The sequence below is a fragment of the Macaca thibetana genome, chromosome 13, assembly GCF_024542745.1.
Source record: "Macaca thibetana thibetana isolate TM-01 chromosome 13, ASM2454274v1, whole genome shotgun sequence".
Lineage (NCBI taxonomy): Eukaryota > Metazoa > Chordata > Mammalia > Primates > Cercopithecidae > Macaca > Macaca thibetana.
In genome coordinates this window covers 53,395,175-53,419,663 of record NC_065590.1, presented here as the reverse complement: position 1 = coordinate 53,419,663, position 24,489 = coordinate 53,395,175, and the positions used below count along the sequence as shown (strand labels likewise).

At 39.8% G+C, this 24,489-nt stretch overlaps 3 protein-coding genes and 1 non-coding gene across 4 annotated transcripts in view; 2 read left to right on the top strand and 2 right to left on the bottom strand.

Moving 5' to 3' along the window:
- Nucleotides 1-24,489, top strand: part of ACYP2 (acylphosphatase 2) — a 914,175-nt gene that overhangs the window by 138,194 nt on the left and 751,492 nt on the right. The gene's annotated exons all lie outside the window — the stretch shown is intronic.
- The window catches only part of CHAC2 (ChaC glutathione specific gamma-glutamylcyclotransferase 2), a 709,760-nt gene that overhangs the window by 471,731 nt on the left and 213,540 nt on the right, over nt 1-24,489 (top strand). The window lies entirely within an intron of this gene.
- On the bottom strand, nt 6,636-7,573 carry LOC126933710 (transcription initiation factor TFIID subunit 9-like). Its single transcript, XM_050753766.1, is given in 2 exon segments — nt 6,636-6,863; nt 6,865-7,573. Coding segments are annotated over 2 exon segments (804 nt in total). The 5' UTR covers nt 7,468-7,573; the 3' UTR covers nt 6,636-6,662.
- LOC126934506 (U6 spliceosomal RNA) lies at nt 15,434-15,540 on the bottom strand. Its single transcript, XR_007718974.1, has one exon. It is a non-coding gene; the product is annotated as a U6 spliceosomal RNA (small nuclear RNA).

The following is a 24,489-nucleotide window of genomic DNA, read 5'->3' as shown; positions in this document are numbered from 1 at the left end:
TTAGCCTAAGTGATATGTAGAATTATCTACCCAATGACTGCAGAATATACATTGTTTTCAAGCATATATGAGACATTCTTCAGGGTCTACCATATGCTGGGTTATAAAATAAGTTTTAATAAATTTAGGATAAATAAGATCATAAAATATTTTCTGACTACAACAGAATTAAATATGAAATTCCCAAATATTTGGAAATTAAACAACATACTCCTAAATAATCTATGGGTCAAAAATGAACTACAAAAAGAATTAGAGAAGAATTTGAAGCAAGTGATACTTCAGAAATTTATGGGCTGTAGTGCTAAAACAATGCCTAGAGAGACCTTTATAGATTTAAAAGCCTTTCTCAGAAAAGAAAAAAGGCCTTAAATCTGTAAACTTAGCTTTTCTCTTAAGACACTAAAATAAAAATAACAAACCTAAAGCTAGCAAAAGAAAGTAAATAATAAAGACTAGAGGGCCGGGCGCAGTGGCTCACACCTGTAATCCCAGCACTTTGGGAGGCCGAGATGGGTGTATCACAAGGTCAGGAGATTGAGACCATCCTGGCTAACACGGTGAAACCCCATCTCTACCAAAAATACAAACAATTAGCCAGGCGTGCTGTCGGGCGCCTGTAGTCCCAGATACTCGGGAGGCTAAGGCAGAAGAATGGCATGAATCCAGGAGGCAGAGATCGCAGTGAGCAGAGATCGTACCACTGCACTCCAGCCTGGGCAGCAGAGCGAGACACAATCTCAAAAAAAAAAAAAAAAAAAAAATGACTACAGCAGATATCAACAAAATAGAAAACAAATTATATGGGGAAAAAAATCTATGAAACAAATAATCCTTTGAATAAAACAACGAAATTGACAAATCTTTAGATAGACTAACTATAGTGAACTGGATGGTGTCCCCCAAAAAGCCCTGTCTGTAACCTAATCTCTGAGGTCTGTGAATATTACCTGACACAGCAAAAGACTGAATCTGAAGCAAATGATGTGATCAAGTTAATAATCTTGAAGGAAGGAGATTAGCTTGAATTACACAGGTGGGCCCTAAATGCAATCACATGAATACTTACAGGAGAGAATAAGTGGGAGTGTTAAGACAGAGGAAGATAAGGCAATGTGACCATGGAGGCAGAGACTGGACTGATGGGGCCACAAGCCAAGGGATGCCTGGAGCCACTAGAAGCTGGAAGGGTAAGGAATGGTTTCTCTCCTAGAGCCTTCAGAGCGTTCATGGCTTTGCCAACACCTCAACTTTGGACTTCTGGCCTCCAGAACTGTGAGAGAATAAATGTATGTTATTTTAAGCCATCCAGTTTGTGGTAATTAGTTTCAGTAACCACAGGAAACGAATACACTGACCAAGTGGGGAAAAAAAGAAAGATAAATTACCAGAACTAGAAATATTAAAAAGGAGCATTGCTACCAATCTTACTGAAACCCAGGCTTAAATCATGTTCATCATTAATTGGATCAAGGAGATCTATTGCTACTCTAACAGGGTCTGCTGGCTGAAAGAAAATCGTGGATGTGTTATTCTTCCAAAGAAGAGATTACCTATAGATTTTGATACACAAAGCCTGACATTAAACAGAAACTCAACAGGCATAGCAAGAAGAAAGACCAAATAAGCATAAAATGTTAAAATACAATAGGAGCAGACCCAGGAGTAATCCAAATATTGTAGTTAGATGTTGAAATAACTGTTTAATATGTTTGTGAAAATAGATTGGGATATAGAGAATTTTACCAGTGTATTAGGCCATTCTTACATTACTGTAAAGAAATATTAAGACTGTGTAATTTATAAAGAGAAGAGGATAATTGGCTCACAGTTTTGTAGACTATACAGGAAGCATGGCACCAGCATCTGCTTGCCTTCAGGTGAGGATCTCAGGAAGCTTACAATCGTGGTGCATCATGAAGGGGGAGCAAACATCTCACATGGTGGAAGTAGAAGCAAGAGAGAGAGTGGGGAGGGGGATGTGCCACACACCTTTAAACAACAAGATACCACAAGAACTCACTCACTATCGAGAGGACAGCACCAAGGCATGACGGATCCACCCCCAATACCCAAGCACTTCCCACCAGGTCCCACCTCCAACATTGGGGATTACATATCAACACGAGATTTGAGGGTACAAATATTTAAGCCACGTCAACCATTGACCTGGAATCTATTCTAAAAAGCATCCATAATTTATAAACCTTCCACAAAGAAAAAGCCCAGAGACCTTCGCTAGTGAATTCTTCCAAATAATTAAGGAAGAAATAATGCCAATATCACACAGGCTTTTCTAGAGAATATAAAAAGAGATAATACTTCCCAATTCCTTTGACAAGACTAGCATAACATTGACAGCAAAACTTGACAAGGATATTAAGAGAAAAAAGACAAGCCAATCTCTTTTATGAATATAGATGCAAATATTCTAAATAAATGGAATTTAGCAACATATGAAAAAGGTAGTTCATCACAATCAAACTGAGTTCATTGTAGGAATTTAAGGTTGGTCTAACATTTGAAAATTAATCAATGTAACTTATCACATCCACAGAATAAAGAAAAAAACTCATATTTTCATCCCAATAGATGCAGAAAAATATCTAATAAGATTCAACATCCATTTGTGATTTTTTTAGATGTCAGCAAAATTAGAAAGAAACTTCCTTAATTTAATGAAGTGTATATTTTTAAAACCTATGACAAACACTATATTTAACAACAAAATATTAAAAGCTTTACCCCTGAGATCTGGAATATAACAAGAATGCCAGCCATCACCACTTTAATTCAACCTTGAGCTAACCAATGGAACAAAACAAGAAAAAGAAATAAATGGTATAAGAAACGGAAAGGAAAAATAAAATTGTCAGTATTCACAGATGACATGTAGAAATCCAGAAGAATACATATATTACTTATTAGAATTAATCAGTGAATTTAGCAAAGTTGCTGATACAAAGTATAAAAAAAAAGTATTTTTATGTACAGTCATCCCCCCCGCCCCCCGCCTTCCTGCTTTATCCATAGAGAATACATTCCAACCCCCACAGTAGATGCCTGAAACATGGATAGTATTGAACCCTATATGTGGTATGTTTTCTCCTATACCTACATACCTATGATAAACTTATCCTTTTCACTTAAAGGAGGTACTTTATGGCTTCTCTTTGGCATATCTGAATTACCAGCGTTACTACTCTTGCACTTTGGGACCATTATTAAATAAAATAAGGGTTACTTGAACATATCAACTGTTGTGATACTGCAACAGTCAATCTGATAAGCAAGAGAGCCACTAAGTGATTAAATGGTCAAGTAGCATAGACAGTACAGACATGCTGGACAAGGGGATGAGTCACATCCCGGGGTGGACAGAGCAGGTTGGCACAAGATTTCATCACTTTGAATGACACAGTTTAAAAGTTATAAATTATTTCTGGAATTTTCCATTTAATGTTTTTGGACCACAGTTGACTATGGGTAACTGAAACCCCAGAAATCAAAAACATGGGTAAGAAAAGATTACTGTACCTACCAGCCAAAAGGAATTTGAAAATAAAACTTTTTAATATGATATAATTTTTAAATAATATTTTTATTTAAAAAAGTAATACCATGAAATTAGTCTAACAAAAGATGTGCAAAACTCAATACAGAAAGCAATAAAACATTACTGGGAGAAAATAAAAACTTACATGGAAAAGGAAATTTTATAATTAAGTAATGGAAGACTCAACATTGCAAAGGTATCATTTTTCCTTTATATTGATCTATAGATTCCATACAATCACAATCAAAAATCTTTGTTGAAATTTTTCAATGAAAAATGACAAGATGATTCAAAAATTAGTAGGAAAATTCAAAAGGCCTACAATAGCCACTGCAATCTGGAAGGAGAACACTTCCTCAGTGTGCTGAGGAAAAGATGAGCTTTACATTAAATGGTTTCTGAATAAATGATATATATATATATATTTTGAGACAGGGTCTCACTCTGTGGCCCAGGCTGAAGTGCAGTGGCACAATCTTGGCTCACTGTAGCCTCAACATCCTGGGCTCAAGTGACCCTGCCACCTCAGCCTCCAAAGTAGTTGGGACTACAGGCACACGTCACCACTCCTGGCTAAGTTTTGTATTTTTAGTGGAGACAGGGTTTCGCCATGTTGCCCAGGCTGGTCTCGAACTCCTGGGCTCAAGTGATCTGCCCACATCGGCATCCCAAAGTGCTGGGATTACAGGCATGAGCCACCGTGCCTGGCCGATATCCCTATTTTAAAAAATGAATCTTAATCCCCCACCACATGTCATGCACACACACATCACTTCCACATAGACTGGATTCAAATGTGGAAGATAAAACAGCAAAGCTCCTAGACAATAACATAAGAACATACCTTTACAACCTTTCTTACACAGAACATTAAAAAAAATTAAACACAAAGGAAAAGATCATAAATTGGAATATATTATTCTCTTTATCAGAAGACAGTCTTTGTTCATCAAAAGACAATTTTAAGAGAGTGAAAAATAGAAGACATGTGCAACACAGATCTTCAACAAAGGACTTATATTCTGATTATATGAAAAAATACTGAAAATCAACTTAAAAACCCAGCAACCAATCTTAATTAATGAGTAAGATACTTATAAAAGAGGATATCCAAATAACCAATGAACATACAAAATTGTATATAATATTACTAGTAATTACAAAAATCTACTTTAAAACCACAATGCAATGTCATTATACACCACCAAATTGGCTATTTTTTGTTTCAAAATAGACTATAACAAATGTGGGTGAGGATGTAGAATAATGGAAATTGTCCATTGCTGCTGGTATGGATGCAAATGGATGAAACCACTTTAGAAAACATTTTATCATTATCTACTAAATCTGAAAATACACATACCCTTTGACCTGGCACTCCCACTTCAAGTTACACAGCTAACAGAAATACACGTGTACGAGCACCAAAGACACATGCAAGAATATAGTACATAATTTGAAATAACCAGAAACTGAAAACAGCACAAATGTTCATTATCAACAAACAGGATACATAACTTGGGCATATTTAGAATGAATTTGTTCTTGATCTTGTTGTACTTGTGAACAACAGTTATTCCCACAAGTATCTAACATAATGTTGAGAGAAAGAATCCAGACACAATATGGCACTGGCTGGATGATTCCATTGCTACAAATCTTATGTAAAGATAGAATAGGTTACCTTTTGGGAAGAGGTCCTCACCAGAAGACAGCAAGAGGAAAGCCTGTGGGGTGGGGGTAATGTATTTTTCACCTAAGTGATGGTTACATGGGTGTGTTTATTTAGTAAAAATTCAAAAGAGTTACATAAATATAATATACACAGTTGGCCCTCTGTATCCATAGGTTCTGCATCTGTGGATTCAACCAACTGCAGAATTAGCCATTGTCTTTCCAGTGTTAGAGATGGATTCATAATGATTCATCCCTGTCTACTCATCTTCCACCCTACCCCCGCCCACCAATAATCATGGCCATTTATTTTACTATGATCAGGCAAAGATGGGCTGCACTCTTTGTCTCTGAAAAGGACAAAGGTGACTGGCTCCTGTGGTGCTTTGGGACCAGCTTTCCTGACTCCCAGTCTTACTCTATTTTGGGAAGGGAGTCTGGACAGGAGACACAGCCATGGAAGTCACCAGCACATGGATGGTAGTGAACACCTGGTTCTGGAAGAGCTCACGCTGAGCATGAAAGTGTCGGGGGAGGAGATGACTGAGGCTAAAACACTGGACAGAAAATGCCAGCATTTAAAGAGTAAACAATTAGAGATGCCAGAAGACAGAAATTAGGATATGGCCATTCTAATGAGTCTGCTCCAGAAAAAGTCAGACTCTATGACTATGAGCCCAAGGAGCATAAAGGAATGGTAGAAGCAGGTACAGGTCTGAATCTCAGTCATCCAGCAACAGGTGCTGAGAGAAGGAGAAGCAAGTACAATGTCTTTGTTCCTGGGATCAGTTCCAAAAACAAAATGACATTGTCCTCTCCCTCTTCTGCAGCACAAAAGCAAACCGTCAATGAGCAGATGTTTCCCACAGGTCTCCCTTCAGTGGCCCTGGGGCAGAGAATGGCTCCACCCAAATAAGGGCAGCTCTCAGTGCAATCCTAGGATGGCGCAATAGTTCCAACTCTAATGGGCTAGTGGCTCAGTAGGACTAAATTAGTCCACAGCTACAAATACTCATTTCTCATGAACAGTAGATGCAAGATTGGATACGCTCATGGGGCACATAGACCCAGTAAGATCTTCCCAGAGGGAGGTGGGGAGGTGAGAAGGTGGCTCTGCCCTGCCTTGCCATTCAGGCACCTCTATTTCTACTTTGGGCCTTTTTCTTCACCCTGGTTTAACCTCAGAAAATTCATAACCATGTGAAAAAGAGTAAATTTTTTTTTAAAGTAATGAATGACAACTTTATTTTTCTTACACTTTTAACGCTGATGAAAAACCTTCATTTCAATTGAAAAGTATGGTAACTGTATTTACTCATTAAATATTATTAAAGTTTTCTAAAGCACAACTTGAAAACATCCAGCATGCACGTTTAATATCAGTACAATGAATTCAAGACCAAGTATACATGTTACATGCAGCAAGGCTAGATTACAAATTATCATAGTCATCATCATCATCATCATCATCGTCATCATCATCATCTTCACATTTTCTTTTCAATGCATTTGATGATTCATTGGCAGTATTTTGTGATGACACCATATTAGTGGTAATAAGAATGTTTTTGGACCCAATTAATGAGGGATTAATCAGAACATTCTGAACTGCTGAGGTTGCAGGAAAAGTCTGCAGCTTTTACAGCTGGAGACTGTGAAGTAGGCATCTGTACTGTAAACCTTTGACCTGTGAGGAACATGGGAGTCCCTACTTTAGCTGAAACAGACATGGTCTGTGGGGTTGGTGTGCCTAGTGTGGGAGTACTTGGTCTGCTAGTAACTGAACCAACACTTAACCACAGGACTGTTATTCTTCCCGCAGAAGTTGATGCCTTTTTCTGTAAAGATTTCAGCCTATAGTTTGGAGCTGTTAAGCAATATCTATCAGGTGGCAACCTAGGCCCTGAATATGGCTTGATCAGTGGCAAAGGGGTTTGATTTCTTTGCCTTGCGATATCTAATAAAAAATCTCTTGGGGGAGGAGAGGTAAAAGACTGGTCAGCGCGGCACTGGATTGCCAATCGCACATCATCTGCATCAACAGTAGCTTTCTCAGCATGGCTTGAATAAATTTTTGCATCATCTAGAATTGTGGTCACATATCGGAAGGCAAACTCCAACATCTGATTTATAACTCTTGGCTCATATTCTGTAATCCCCATATCCTTCAGGATTTGTGCCATCATCTGTGCATCTTTCGGCATGCTCTTGGGAGAAGCCATCTTGCCAGACTCCATGATATCCGATGATTAGATTTCTCAAGCTAAATCACCAACATTAATGTATTTCAGTCCCAATTTTGATGCAAGTTCTTTGCCTAGTGTGGTTTTTCCAACCCCTGGTGTACCTTGCCTCTGCCCTTAAAGTTCTTGACGAGGGTGAGCAGGATGTTTGGAAGCAACATCGAAAAAGAGTAAATAAAATAAAATGAAGACAGTCCCTGTATTTTATTTATTTATTTATTTATTTATTTTTGAGACAGAGTCTCGCTCCTCGCCCTGACTGGAGTGCAGCTGCACACTCTTGGCTCACTGCAAGCTCCACCTTTGGGGTTCACGCCATTCTCCTGCCTCAGCCTCCTGAGTAGCTGGGACTATAGGTGCCTGCCACCATGCCCAGCTAATTTTTTTGTATTTTTAGTAGACGGGGTTACACTGTGTCAGCCAGGATGGTCTCGATCTCCTGACCTTATGATCTGCCCGCCTCAGCCTCCCAAAGTGTTGGGATTACAGGCGTGAGACACCGTGCCCGGCCTTCTAATCTCAATTTTTATTCTCAGGTTTCTAAATTTACTCTACGAACGTCTCTTGGAACAAATGACTTGCCCTCCAAAAATACACCACCAGACACTCCTACTGGAATCATCTCCCTTGAACACCCCTTTCATCCTGATGTTGGCTCCTTGTTCTCTCCAATGTTAATTGTGAACTCTCTATTCCCTCCAACATCTAGCCTCTCCTTATCTGCTCACCTGTTCTCACTGCTCCCAAGCAGAGATGTCTCCTTAGAGGCGACCTCTCTCTCTATGCCTGTGTCCCCCACCCTCACCCACCATTGCCTCATCTTCAACTCGAGCCTCATCCCTTCCCTTTCCATTCAAATGCCTCCATATAATTGAAGCTGTCACTAACCCACCTGACGCTCCGTGCCTTCTGAGATCTTGTAGCATCACATCTGCACGACAAAATTTGTACTTCATTATATTTGACGGAACACATGGGGAATCTTTTAAAATATGGCCAATTGTGGGCCCAGAGTATCTCCAGGGAAATCAGCAGGCCATCTCCTAAAACACCTTAGAGGGTGACATTCATTAGCTTAAAAAATATTTCCTGGTTCAGAATTTCTCTCCTGGACTTGCAGGCTCAGACATCAAATGGGCCATCATACCATGAGTAGACTATTTCTTAGGAAACACTTACCTTACCCAGGCCCATAAGATCCTCTGGTCATTTGTCATAAACAGTAAATGTAAGAGGCGACACACCCACTGAATACACAGACTCAGTGAGATCTTCCCAGAGGGAGGTGGGAAAGTGACTCTTTCCTGTCTTGGCCTTCAGGCACCTCTATTTCCATGCCGGGCCTTTCTCTTCACCCCGATTTAACCTCAGAAAATTCACAACCATGTGAAAAGGAGAAAATAAAATAAAATAAAGATAGTGCCAGTACAGAAGAGTGGTTATGAACGCCAGACTGCCTGGATTCAGACTGACTTTACTACTTGCTGGCTCCGCAAACTTGGGCCAAGGACAGAGCCTTTCTGGGCTGTATTTCCTTGTTTGTTAAATAGAGTTATTAATAGGTAGTAACATCCTCAAAGATTGTGGTGATGATTAAATGAGCGATAACTGTTGTGAGGATTAAATGTGTAAAGTGCTTGGAACCAAGCCTTGCACCTAGTAAGCACTCAGTAGAGGTTAGCTATTATTTTTAATTAAATCAGAGGAGTAGTTTATTGATTTATGATTTCAAATATAAGTGTTACAAAGAAGTGATAAACTCTAGCCAGCCTAGCCTCTGCTTAGTAAACATGGACCAAGACCAAGAACTTTTTTATGGGCTTCAAATAATGAGAAGCAATAGAGCATGATGCTTTTAATCCTGGCTTCAGTACTTAACTGTGTAAACTTGGATGGCCTATTTGATTTCTCCAAGCCTCAGTTTCTTCATCTGTAAAACAGAGATGGTGATAGGATCTTCATCACAGGCTTACTATTAAGATTCATGGAGAAAATCAACATAGGGCTTCAGATTCTGCCTAGCACATAGAAACCATTCAATATATAATAGCTCCTGTTGTTAATATTTAGCCCCAGACCAGTGTTTATTTCACTATACTCAGTTGCCTCTTGAAACGATCAGCCCCTCCTTCTCTCTTTTCCATCTTTTATTTTCCTCAACACCCAGATCTCATCTTTTGACACTTTTATCTGTATGCACATTCATAAAGAACTTTCAAAGAACCTAGATTACCACAGAGAAGACCTGCTTATCTGTAGTATAAAGACAGGTGCCCAGTGGGAAGACCAACACTTTAGTGGAGCCTGACATATGATTTGTGTTACATTGGGCTGGATATTTAACATTAGTCTCATTTTTCCTCATCTTGAGCGATCAACAGTCAATCAATATAAAAGTGATTTTTAAAGTTTAAGGTACTATACAATGTCTAACTATTTTATACCACTACTTGAAAAAGAACACACAGTGACGGGAAACAAACTGGACCCCAAAATAAAAGAACTTGGATTTCACATCTGCAAACTAGAGATATTAATAACGTTTTTATGGCACTACCCGAGTTGAAATAAGGGACTGAAAACTCAGAGAAAAGACAGATTCTGTAGAAATGGCAAACAGAATATAATCCTGGTGTGGGAGGGATATTGAGGCATTTCACTTCTGGTGACCCAGAATTTAGGTGAGCAATGAAGCACAAAATGAACACAGAATTTGCTCCTCAGATACTTCCTTGTCTTCCCCCCCATCTATTAAAATGGCCAGCTCCCCAACTAAGAACCGAGGACTGAAACCCCAGTTTGTCAGCAATCCAATTCTTATTTCTCATTTATCTGTACTGAGGTTCATTAGAGACTCAGGACTGGGTTTTCTTCCATGCCTGGAAAATATTACATCCACCAGTCATCTGCAAGTACGAACAGTGAACTTCAAAGCAAATGACTGAGTCTGAAAATAGATTCTTTCTCCAAACGGCACTAATAGAATATTTGCCCCAAAGTTTTGAAATCCAGAATGCCTGGAACATTCTTGTGAAGTCGTAACTAAGCAGGCATACTACAAAAGGCCTCACAACTCCAACATCTATGCATATTATGGGATAGAGCTCCCATTGACCTAAGAATAGTCATGTTGGCTGACAACCAGCATCCTCCCACTTGTCTTCTGGGTATGATCAGTGTTAAAATGCAAAATGCTCCAAAATAACTATATGTCAAAGTTCTCAGTCATTTGCAGCTTAATGTTAATAAGCATCAGATCTTTTTGTGAGGAAGTGTTACCTTTTCAAGGGAGAAAACGCTACACTGAATCAAAAAGCAGTGGACGCTAGCCACTTTACAATTTTCCTTTGGTCAGGCCTCAAGTTGCTGCTACTGATTCAATTAATTCCAAAGGACCACTTCATATTATGGGACCTCTTCACTTAAGAGAGAGCCTTCCCTTTTTATCTTTAAGAGAAGTAACACTACAGTTTTGAATTTGACCATCTGAACGGGAGGAAATGTAATGCGTCAGTTTATTTGAAAATTACACTGGGTCAGAAAAATATCTTAAGAAAAATTTTAATGTTTCATCACAGTAAAAGACAAATTGTAATCCCACAGAATACTGAGTAGATAAAAGAAAATTAGAAGAACCTAGAAATGTCCATTTATTTCCTTACTTGAATTGAGACAGATGAATTATTTTCTACAACCAAAAAGGTACAGGTCCACAAAGAGGTTCTTGCCGGGCGCGATGGCTCACGCCGGTAATCCCAGCACTTTGGCAGGCCGAGGTGGATGGATTGCTTAAGCACAGGAGTTCAAGACCAGCTTGGGCAACATGGCGAAACCCCATCTCTTTTTTTTTTTTTTTTTTTTTTTTTTTTTTTTTTTTTTTTTTTGAGACGGAGTCTCGCTGTGTCGCCCAGGCTGGAGTGCAGTGGCGCCATCTCGGTTCACTGCAAGCTCCACCTCCCGGGTTCACGCCATTCTCCTGCCTCAGCCTCCCGAGTAGCTGGTACTACAGGCGCCCGCCACCACGCCCAGCTAATTTTTTTTGTATTTTTAGTAGAGACAGGGGCGAAACCCCATCTTTACTAAAAATACAAAAAATAAGCTGAGCGTGGTGGCGGGCGCCTGTAGACCCAGATACTGGGACGCTAACACATGAGAATCGCTTGAATCTGGGAAGTGGAGGTTGCAGTGAGCCAAGATTGCGCCACTGCCCTTCAGCTGGGCGACAGAGGGAGACTCTGTTTCAGGTCCACAGAGAAGTTCTCCGAGTAGGGACAAAAAAAAAAAAAAAAAAAAAAAAAAAAAAAGCAGCCCTTTAAAGAGCTGGATTTTATCAAAAATGAGGGAAACTAGAAAGTATCTGTGTCCAGGTATCACATTCAAAACTTCAGTGTCATTCCTCATAGAGATAAAACGGAAGGTTGTCTCCTAAGTGAAATGGTTCCTCAGCTTGATTTTGGAATGAGGCTTGATTTGGAGTAGCAGCGACCTTCATTGAGCATAGCTAGCCCAGGCCTGGCCATAGCATTGGAAAATGCCCTGGAAGGGCCCCAGAGATGAGGGCTGTAGTTTTGCCTGCATAACAGGGGAAACGAGGGCCTTGAGAACTCGTATCTTGGGAGGCCACTTCTTGAGAAAACACATATGACAAAAGGCTGTTAGCAGCTTTAAGAGGTACAAAGAGTTCCCAAGTCTAGCGAGCTCAGTAAGGGGCCTCAGCAGCTGTTTGCCAAAAATCAGAAGAGTCATCTGAAATTATGCATGGGAAAGAGGACAATCGAGATGTTTTGACTGGGCACTCCCTTTCCCAGCGGGAAGTACAGCAAATCTTCCTTCCTCATTGTGGCAGACTGAAGCTTCAGAATGTGTATTAGCGCTCTGCAATACAGGGAAGAGGGCAAGTTGAGCGCCACTGCAGGAAAACTGGCCAAACAGCTATCCATTGGTGGTCATTAAAATAAAATAAAGCTTCTCAGTTTGCGGAATCACATTTTATGCGGATTTATCATTTTCAAGTTTGTAATTTGGTTCCCTGAATGGTATTCTATGTTTGGCACCTGGTACCTTGGGTGGAAGTTCCCAAGTCTAACCAGAATCACAAAGGAAGGGAATGTGAGGTTGTGGAGCATGGGGGAAAAGGCGCAAGAACCAAGTCCCCACAGGGTGGGACTTGGAAAGGAGCACATATGTCCCCAAAAGATTTATACCACTGTGTTATATAGATCCATTCCTCATAGCCCCGAACTGAAAACAAATCAGCTTTTCAAACAACAGGAGAATAGGTAAACAAATTGGGAATTTAATAAAATAATTCACAACAATAAAATGAACAAATCACTGAGACTTGCAAAAATATGGATGAATTCTGAAAGCATCATATGGAACATAAGTACAAACTGAATGACACCATTCTTACGAAGTTCAAGTAAAGGCAAAATTAATCTATGATGATAGAAATCAAAGAGAGGTAACTTTTGAATACAAAGGGGTTTTGACTACAAAGGGACATGAGAGAACTTTCTGGAGTGATAATTATATAAATATTTATGTATGCAAAAATTCATCAAACTATATTTCAGGTTAGAGAATTTTCCTGTGTATAAACACCTTGTTTTAAATTCACTTTTCAAAAGAAATATTATTTAACAAGAAAGAACAATCTGTACTTTAAAGGTTTGGTAACTCCTTTCCACTACACTAAATATTTTGCCTTAAAAAAAAGTTTGACAACCCACACACATGCACACTCATTCTTCACCCTCCTACTTGACATAATGTTGAATACTGAATTAGTCTTCAATAACTTACACTTTCATAAGAGAAGCTCTTCATTCTGAAATCTGTGCAATTCACTAAATTGTACTGTTCACACTGCTTTCATCATGTTAAAATTCTCAACAGGTATTTCATTATTTCTTACCAGGTCTTGTAATAAAAACAAGTGTCAGTATGCAACCAAATGTAAACCAGCTCCACCCAGGAAAATCATAACCTTGCTTTTAACTCTATTGTAAATTATTGTATAGATGTCATGTTTTCAATTACTTTTAAGTTTTAAGAGTTACTTACACAAATGTTTTCATCTATGGCTTTTCTCACTGTAATTCGTTAAGTCCCCTTGAATTACTGCTCAAGTGTTTTTAGCTTTTATTGTTTAAAAAAATTGAATAACCTCAAATTGCAAGTTGGTTGTGCAACCAATCACCACAATGGTTTCATTTTACACACAGCATGACACTGCTGGTGTTTCTGGGGCTTCATGGCCTCTGCCCATCCCATTGACTACTGCTCTGTGTTCCAGTTAGCCTCACCTCCTGTGTTTTCGCTTCTCCCCTCCCACCCTAGCCATCAACCACAACAAGGAAAGTTCATCTGACCTCCCCAGAGCTTTCACGTGTTTCTCAAGGAGCTGCGTTGTGGATCAGATCTTTACATTCCCCTCCTCTTTCTCTGCTATTCTCTCCCACCAATGCCGTTTGATTACAATTTTGCAACTTTAAAAAGAATAAGGTGGCAATTACATCATTTCCAATAAATATTTTTCTCCCACATCTTGTTACCTGAGGAGCAGGTCAGCTGAAAATATGCATTTTCCATTTGTAAGGGGTCAGTTCTGCATATGCTGTAATTTAGTTTATGTCTGGTTTGCAACACACACCTGCGGTTCCAAATGAAACCCCCAAACAGACTGACAAGTGCTTTAATGAAATAAACAGGAAAGAACATAACCTAGCAAAACTTCCAGAGCCCAATCATCTCCAAATATATGACTTTATTTCAGTGACAAATGTAGCCAAATATTAAATAAGGAATTGAAACATTTTTAAGTGTTAAAGAGAAAGCACCCTTATTTATTATAGTTCATCTCCACAGATCAGAATTCATATGTATCTTCAGGTCTTCTTTTAGGATTCTGAGACTCCCAGACTCACAAACCTATAACTTAAACACAGCTGGAGCTTGCTCGCTGTTCTGGTTTTATCTTCCTAGATCTCCTTAATTCTCATGACTCTAAGAGGATCACTTACTCACCACATCTGTTCAAGGAGAAACCAAATGTCTTGTGCCTTTCCTACCAGCCAAAGCACCTGCAGTAGAGTTTTCAGACATGGCTTTCAGAAGCAAAACGCATAGTGTACTGGAGACACATCTAATGCTTCCATAATTTTAGATATAGAAGTAGTGTCGATGAAGAGTGAAGAAAAAAAAATGTTTGTGAAATTGCCAGCCTATCAACTCTCAACAAATTAGAAGATGCCACTCACCTAAACCCTACTTTGGTCTAATGAATGGCCAGCTACTTGAACTGATGGCTCCTTTGCTTATCAAACTAGCATCTGTCAATCCCGGCAAAGTAAGGAATTGTAGCTGTGTGTCCTCTTCCAATGCTACAACTAATTTATTAGGGTCTTAAATTCTTTTTGATGGATTAAGAGTCCTGGTGAGCACAAACAAGCCATTAGATTGACAGCAAAATTTTTCCACACTATAGTGATTCACTAATGTGTTGACTGCTCCACACATTAATCAATTAGGGAACTTAAAGAATAGAAAATCTGAACTATTTTTAATTTGGTTTTTCCTCTTTTCACATTGATATCACTTATATACAATAAAATGCATAGGCTTTGAGTGATGAATTTTGGCAAATGTGTATATCCACGTAACCACAATGCTGGTCAAGACAGAAAGCATTTCCATCAGCATTAAACGTTCCCGTGTGTCCCAGTCAACTCACCACCACCACCCAGAGGCAAGCACTGTTGTAATTCCTAGTACCATAGAGTAGGTTTGCCTGTTCTAAAGCTTCATGGAAATGGAATCATACAACTTGCACTCTTTTGTATCTGACTTCTTTCGCTTGACGTAATGTTTTCAAGATTCATCCATGCTGTGTTTATCCATATTTTATTTGTTTATTATATGGATAGACCACAATTTGTGTTTTCTTTTTTTATTTAAAAAATTAAAAGAATGCTTTACGAGTTTGCCTGTCATGCTTGCACAGCGGCCGTGCTAATCTTCTCTGTATCATTCCGATGCTAGCATCTGTGCTGCTGCAGCCAGCACTACCACAGCTTATTTACCACCCTCCGGGAATGGACTCTGGGTTTTTCCAGTTTGAGGCCATGATAACTATAAGTCTTCAGGTGAACATACACTTCATTTCTCATAGGTAAATACCTAGGATTGGACTTGCTGAGTCATAAGGTAATCCTAAGGCTTAACTTTATAAGAAATTGCCTGGCCAGGCATAGTGGCTCACGTTTGTAATCCCAGCACTTTGGAAGCCTGAGGTGGGCAGATCATTTGCGCTCAGGAGTTTGAGACCAGCCTAGGAAACATGGGAAAACCCTATCTCTACAAAAAAATACAAAAATTATCCGGGTGTGGTGTCACAGGCCTGTAGTCCCAGCTACTCAGGAGGCTGAGGCGGGAGGATCACTTGAGCCCAGGAGGCAGGGGTTGCAGTGAGCCGAGATTGTACCACTAAACTCCAGTGTGGGTGACAGAGCTAGACCTTGTCTTAAAAAAAAGAAAAACCGGCCGGGTGCGGTGGCTCCCACCTGTAATCCCAGCACTTTGGGAGGCCGAGGTGGGCAGATCACAAGGTCAGGAGATTGAGACCATCCTGGCTAACACGGTGAAACCCCGTCTCTACTAAATATACAAAAAATTAGCCAGGCATGGTGGCAGGTGCCTGTAGTCCCAGCTACTCGGGAGGCTGAGGCAGGAGACTCGTGTGAACCCAGGAGGTGGAGCTTGCACTGAGCGGAGATTGCACCACCACACTCCAGCCTGGGTGACAGAGCGAGACTCCACCTCAAAAAAAAAAAAACAAATTTTTTTTTTTTAACATGAATACTTCCACCTCCACTGATGCCCACATGCCAGCCTCAGCCACAGGCCCACTCTTTTTTTTTTTTTTTTTTTTTTGAGACAGAGTCTCACTCTGTTGCCCAGGCTGGAGTCCAGTGGCACGATCTCGGCTCACTGCAACCTCTGCCTCCCAGGTTCAAGCGATTCTCCTGCCTCAGCCTCTTGAGTAGCTGGGATTACAGGCAAGTGCAACCACACCCGGTTAATGTTTGTATTTTTAGTAGAGTGGGGGTTTCACCATGCTGGCCAGGCTGGTCTCGATTGCCTGACTTTGTGATCCATTTGCCTCAGCCTCCCAAAGTGCTGGGATTACAGGCTTGAGCCACCATGCCTGGCTGCCACAGGCCCACTCTTAAAAAGATAATGCATAATGTAAGATTTTGGTTTTTTTTTTTTCTTTTGTTTCTTTCTGCTCTGACAGGTAACTTTGATTGTCATTGACAGTTTTAAGAATTCAATACCAACCACTGAAGGGGTATGAATATCCTTGCTTAAAGAAAGTTAAAAAGGCCAGGTGTGGTTGGCTCACACCTGTAATCTCGGTACTTTGGGAAGTACTGAGCAGGTGGATCGCCTGAGGTCAGGAGTTTGAGACCAGCCAGGCCAACATGATGAAACCCCACCTCTACAAAAAATTAGCTGGGTGTGGTGGTGGGTGCCTGTAATTCCAGCTACTTGGGAGGCTGAGGCAGGCGAATCACTTGAACCTGGGAGGCAGAGGTTACAGTGAGCTGAGACCATGCCACTGTACTCCAGCCTGGGCAACAAGAGCAAAACTCCATTTGAAAAAAAAAAAAGTAAAAAAAAAAAAGTGCTCCAAAGAAGACTTAACTCCCCAGACCACGCCTTCAGAGGCTCTGCCAAAAAAGAGATGCTATGTTCATTGTTGCAAACGCATCCATTCCTGGGTTACCCTCTGAACTTAGGCAGCGGGAAACTTTTTTTTAAATAATACCACTTGGTTTTAGCAGTGAAATCACTGCTAAAAGGGAGAGTATTGTGCAAATTCAAGTTATAATTAAATGCTTGGTAGTAAAGTAATCTTGGGCAAGTCTTTCCCTTTGTTTCTGCTTTGGAGACTTGGGGTTCCCCAAATCCTCTTGGATGGCGCTCAAAGGCCAGCCCTGGCGTTAGAGGGAGGACAGTTGTTCATGTTAAGACAGCTCCAGTTTTGCATGATCAGCAGCCATGCTCTACACAGGATTAAGATTTATCCCTCTGATAATATGAAAAACAAGTAAACAAAAGGCACTGCTTGAAAATAATGATTTACCACAGAACACATTTTGCTTTAGTCAAATCTTTTTTTTTCCTAAGGAAAAGGTATGTGGGCTTATCTCTTGAAAATGCAAGCATGGCTGTGAACACTGGGGAAATTAAAAGACTGAATAGAATAGATTTCTTATGCATGCCTATGCAGGGAGTTGCATGGCTTATTTATTAAGTTGTGTGCTAGGGGAGGATTATCTGCTTCGGACTTATCTATTACTTTGTGACAGTGATTTTTAAATATGGGGTAGTTTTGTATTGTACAAAGCCAAGTTCAAATGGAATCTTAAACTTAGTAACTTCGGAAGCTTTGGCTATGACTTAGAATTTGGAAAATCAGAGACATAAACATTGCCTTCACCATGAGCTTTTGCCGGGAGGCTGAGAAAAATGGAAAGAATTTGATGATATTTTATAGCCTTTTGACATCGCAAAATCAAGACATCATTGCCTTCACCATGAGCTTTTGCCCAGAAAAGGAAAGAATTTGATGATATTTTATAGCCTTTTGACATCGCATCAATCATTCTTTCATAAACATAGAGGTCAGTAGAACATTAGCACAGGTGTCTAGAGCAATGAATGCCGCCTAACAAGGCTGATGGTCAGTACATCCCAATTTACTGCAGTAGCAAAAAAAGAACTAAGACAGACATGTCTCTGTCATGTGAGAAAGAGATGCATACTCTAGAGTCACATATTACAACAGGGAAACAATGGACACAAGTGTGAATATCAGTGCAGCTTTCAGCTCAATTCAAAGGCAAGAGTGGTCTCATTTATTAAATGGGATAGTTATGACCTGGTGCCTTGAAGTTATATGTCACCAGTTAATATTCTGCACTAAAGATGCTTCTTATTTTTAACATGAAAAGTATGCAATAGCTATTAGCCAGTCTTCAGAATATTGTTCAGAATCTAAATTAATGCTATTACTCTTATTGTATTTGAGGAGAATAAAGAGAATACATATACAGAGAATAAAGATACATATTGACCTTCAAGAATGCTTGCCCCTAGTCCTGATCAAACTTACACTTTTGACCAAAAATATGAATCTCTACAAAGAGTTTGTGAAATACTCTGTGATAGCTCTTTAAAATGACATTATCAAAATATCAGTTCATTTTGGACCAAAGCATAGAATGTGCAACATTAAAAATAGGATGGATTTTGTCCTATCCTGATACCCACAGTTATGCCTGCAGCTCCTGCACAGGTAACCCTGTTATTGCCTCTTGACAATAACCCAGTTGGACAAGATATTTTATTAGAAAATTCTTTTGGAATGCATGGGCCTCTTGCTATTAGAAAATACTTTCTAACTAAAGAAAAATGTATTGTTTCCATTGAAGGGAATGAGTGGCCTATTATTTCAAAGCAGATCCTTTCTTCCACAGATAAGTCAGTCAATATTTGTTTTCATTCAAGAATCAGAGTTCCAAGCTAGCATAGTTCTTACAAGTATTGTCATGGTTGATAGGCACTAGGAAACACAAGTGTAACGAAACTGATCCCCTGCTCAGCCCTGGGCAAACTGGTAAGGTTAGTCACACTATTTTAATAGCCAGCAAGGAACCAACAGCCCAAAATCCCTTTCTAACATCTCTTTAAGAATCTAAAAGTATCTTATTAAAAATGAATCTCCTTTTAGTTCCTGAGTTCATATCATACTTCTAAATGATGCAGAGTAGCAGGTATATTTGCTTCTAGGGATGCCATAACCAGATGACTTAAAACAACAGAAATGTATTCATTCACAATTCTGAAGGCTAGAAGTTCAAAATCGAGGTCTTTGCTGGATCATCTTCCCTCCAAAGGCTCTGGAGAATAATCCTTCCTAGCCTCTCATATCTTCTGGTGGTTGCTGGCAATCCTTGGCATTCCTTGGTTTGTGGCAGCATCACTCCAATCTCTCCTTTTGTCTTTACATGGCCTTCTTCCCTGCATGTCTGCTTCTCTCTGTGTCTCTCTTCTTACAAGCATACGAGTTATAATGGATTTAGTGTTCACCCTGATTCAATAGGACCTCATTTTAACTTAACTTATTACATCTACAAAGATCCTATATGGTAACATTCACAGCGCAATGGACTAAATGCATCCCCCACCAAATTCATATGTTAACCCCAAGGTGATGGTATTAGGAGGTGGAGTCTTCAGGAAGAAATTAGATCATGAGGCTGGAGCCCTTATAAATGGGATTAGTGCCCTTATTAAAGAGTTCTCTTGTCCTCTCAGCGCCATGTGAGGATTCAAAGGGAAGTTGCAGTCTACAACCCAGAAGAGGGTTCTCACTTGCACCTGATCATGCCGGCACCCTGACCTCAGATTTCCAGTCTACAAAACTGTGAGAAATGAATTTATGCTGTTTATAAGCCACTCAGTCTATGGCACTTTGTTATAGCAGCCCCAACAGATTAAGACACACAGGTACCTGCAATTAGGACTTCAATATATTTTCTACAATGGTTGAACTAGTTTATAGTCCCACCAACAGTGTAAAAGTGTTCCTATTTCTCCACATCCTCTCCAGCACCCGTTGATTCCTGACTTTTTAATGATCGCCATTCTAACTGGTGTGAGATCGTATCTCATTGTGGTTTTGATTTGCATTTCTCTGATGGCGAGTGATGATGAGCATTTTTTCCTGTGTCTGTTGGCTACATAAATGTCTTCTTTTAAGAAGTGTCTGTTCATATCCATTGCCCACTTTTTGATGGGGTTGTTTGTTTTTTTCTTGTAAATTTGTTTGAGTTCTTTGTAGGTTCTGGAGACTTCAATATAGCTTTCGAGGGACACAATTCAACCTATAAGAGTAAATCACCCCCATCTTCATGATTCCAGTGGTTCTCGCCTCTGAACACACATTAGCGTTACTTGAGGTAGTATTAAAAACAAACAACAATGCCTCCTCCATTCTCCCCACTGCCATAAATTAAATTTTAATATCTAGAGCAGAGGTGTCCAACTTTTGGCTTTCTCGGGCCACACTGGAAGAATTGTCTTGGGCCATACATAAAATACACTAACACTAACGATAGCTGATGAGCAAAAAAAAAAAAAAAATTGCAAAAACCTCTCATAATGTTTTAAGAAAGTTTATGAATTTGTGTTGGGCTGCATTCAAAGCCATCCCTGGGTTGCATGCAGCCTGTGGGCTGCGATGCGAGTTGGACAGGTTGGACAGGCTTGATCTAGAGGAAGCCTGGATGCCATGATACTTTAGAGCTCCTCAGGTAATCCTCAAACACAGCCAGTGTCAATAACCCCTCACAACCTTGAGGAATGATATCTGTAGCTAAACACAAGAAGGACTACTAAAAACGGCTTTTACTATGACTTCCTTTGTCCAAAAATGTCCCCTCCGAGCCAGCCTGGTTTTAAGATGTAACTCAAACTCTTGCAACTTTTTCAGCAAATTTTGAACTGACAGTAAAAATGTGTATTTTAACACTGAGAAAGCTCCCAACAATCTAATTCACCCAAAAGAAAAAGTATATGGTGATTTAATCTCAAAAGTCAATTTTTTTTAATGTAAAATTAATCTAAATACCTATTTAACTGTTTCAACTGATCTGAAACTTGTCTTAGAGCAAGACAAGTTTCTTGAACATGAATGTTCTATGTTGTTCATTCCTGGGATACTAATAAATATTTTCATCTAGAAGAAATTGTGACCTTTCTAACATGAATGTCAACAAAGAATGCAAACTTATTTACAATAAATGATTTAGGGGAAAGAATTCCTAGTTTCAGATAAGTGAGGTTTTTCTCCTAGACTTTCTCATTGCTTAGTGTTTTTCTCTCCGCTTAAGCTGGAGCTAGGAAGGTACTTTTTGCTATTTGTTTCCTCACTCTCATTACCAGTTCTTTGTTTTGTTTTGTTTTTTTAATTAACATTTCCAAGAAATCACATTTTCTGAAGAATACTCATGCTGAGATGACCGGCAGCAAGCCACTGAGATCCTATTATATGCTGGATTGGCCAGGAGGACCAAGTAAAAATGAAACTGGATGTTCATCTAAGCAAATCAAATATACTCCTTCATGGACCCATCCTATTTCTTTTCTCTGGGCTCTGAACATCCACACGACCACAGTGCTTTCATCGAGGTACTTTTCTTTCCTGCCAGATCTGGAAGGGGAAAGATTCACTTCTCTTTCCCAAAGTGTCAACTTTTGTTGTTATTGATGCCGCCAAGCCTGCAATTACTTGATGAAGCTAATGGGCAAAAGCACTTAAAGGGCCACGCTTTGTGGTTCCATTGTCATAATCCATGTAAAATGAACCAGAGCCAACACAGCCTGACAAGCTTTCAGCCTATTATTATTGGCGGCTTATTTAAATTACAGGTTTGATTAAATTTATAATTTGGCCATTCTACTTAGCACACTTGCCTTTTCTTTTAAAACTAGCCTCAAGAGAGACATTTACAAAATTCCTTTCTCCAGCTGTCAGATGTGAAAAATGTCAGTGGCATGGGTGGTCAGAGGGAGGGGTTGAAGTGTACTTAGAATAGTAAACTTAAATACAAATGGAATTTCACAGCTAACTATTCTTTACTGCTATGTCAATGGATATAGCATATGTATTTATTCTTGTTTTAACTCCCCTATTAATCCTGCCATAGCACTGGGAAAAGAGTGCTGTGAAAAGCAAGTTCCCATATAATCCTCTTCTCTCTTTCTTATCCTGATTAGATAAGCCCTTAACAAAGCATAAAGTATTTAAAGCTACTGCATTCAACGCTAATATTTTAGGCTGAGGAGTAAGGATATCACTTCAGATGTCCTTCTCCGGAAAAGAACAGTATTTCCCTGAGAAGTCAGCAACATACAAATATGTTTAAGACTGGGCAGTTAGGTTTTAGGCCATTCAAAATCTGCACTATCAAAAGTGCTAACTAAGGACACCCTCACATAAATATTTTATTGCAGCAAATGTGAAGGTATCTTGCAACAAAATTAAATCTAATATGTATGATACATAGCAAATTTCATTGTTCATTTATTCAAACAATAATTACTAGGCATGGACCCAGGGCCAAACACCATGCTAAGTGCTGGGAAAACTTAGACACAGCCTCGGTGATGAACTGGGAAGATGGGCATGGAATGGATAATTATAAGAGACGCTGATTAAGTTCTGTAAGAAGACTGCGTGCCTTGCTGAAAATGACCAGAGAAATGGAACTCTATGTCTCTACCTGATTGTGGGGGTGGCAGGGAGGTTGTGAAAGGCTTGAAACAAGAGATGACTTGGGCATAGATCTTTAAGAATAAATTATTTACAAAATTAATCAGCCAGGGAAGGGCACTGCAAGGAACAGCAGATACAAAAAGCATGGGGTCACGAAATGGGGAGGTAGATTCAGGCGAAAGTTTGAGGTTTAGCCTGAGTAGCTGTAGAGCGTCAGAAGTAGGAGATGCAGAAGGCAGTGCAGGCAGAATCATGAAGACGTTTATGTGTCAAGCTAAGTAGTTTGAGCTCATCTTCTGAGCCAAAGGTTGTGTAATCAGGTGGCTCTTCAACATAGTTAATGGCTCCACATTGTGTTGTGTTTTGTTTCCGTTTGTTTTAAAATATCGAGCTAATATTTAAAACTCAGGAGTTTCCCCCAAAATAATCTGACATCTGACATTTTTTACTTTTAACATAGAACTTCCGCCAACACTAGGCCTATGTTTCCACATGGATTTATTTATTTATTTATTTATTTATTTATTTATTTATTTTTACTTTTTTTTTTTTTTTTTTTTTTGAGACGGAGTCTCGCTCTGTCACCCAGGCTGGAGTGCAGTGGCACAATCTCAGCTCACTGCAAGCTCCACCTCCTGGGTTCACACCATTCTCCTGTCTCAGCCTCCCGAGTAGCTGGGACTACAGGCACCCGCCACCATGCCCGGCTAATTTTTTGTATTTTTAGTAGAGACGGGGTTTCACCATGTTAATCACCTGTATCTCAGTAGCAGCTGGCTTCCCCACACAGGACACACAGTTGGCCACAGATCGTACCATTCCCTATAATATTTCCAGTATGAACAATGAGTGTTAGCTGCCATTTTTCATTGAACATAGCCTTGTTTTCTTTGTAGTAGAGAGAAATGTTTCTCTGTACCCATTTCCGTACCACAGAAGGGGAAATAAGAGATGGTGAGGGGACACATGATTACTCACAGCCTAGTCATTTATGTTACCTGCCTGGCTTCTAAAGTTTACAACCCTAGGTTTGTAATCCCTGCTCTAGACAGAATGAAGGTAATGACAAGATGAAATACCTTTTTCTAGTAAGTTTTAGGGCTTTGACTGGAGCATTATTAAGTACTACCTGACCACAGAACTCAAAATATTTGAGTCCTGTCTTAGATTTTCTTCCCAGTGATCATCTTGAGGGATATAAACTCCCATGTGACAAAAGAAAATGGAAAGCATGACTCATTTCATCATTATAGACCGAGCTTGTGCCCACCATCCCATGGCAGAGCTTGTTTATTAAACTGGACTAAAGCACGTGGTTTAGGCTTAACACAGACAGGGCATCTCTAGGCCTCTTCCAGCTGGGCAGGGCTCAAGTGATAGTACCAGTCCACAGAGTGCTTCAGAGGAAGAGAAAGAGGTGGCCACACCTGGATTGCGAAGGTAGGTTCTGACTCAGCTTACCCCCGGGACAGGACAAGACAGAGGAGTCATATTCATGGTCCTGCATATTTATAAGGTGAGTCCAACCATGTCTGGGAATTTGACTGCCCCTCTGCCTGAGACCTTCAAAAAGGAAGCTCTGGCTATAGTGTGAAAAAGGTGGCTTGGGAATGGGGAGATTGGTCACAGGAACATCACTGAGTAGGCAAATTTAGTTGTCTATGCAA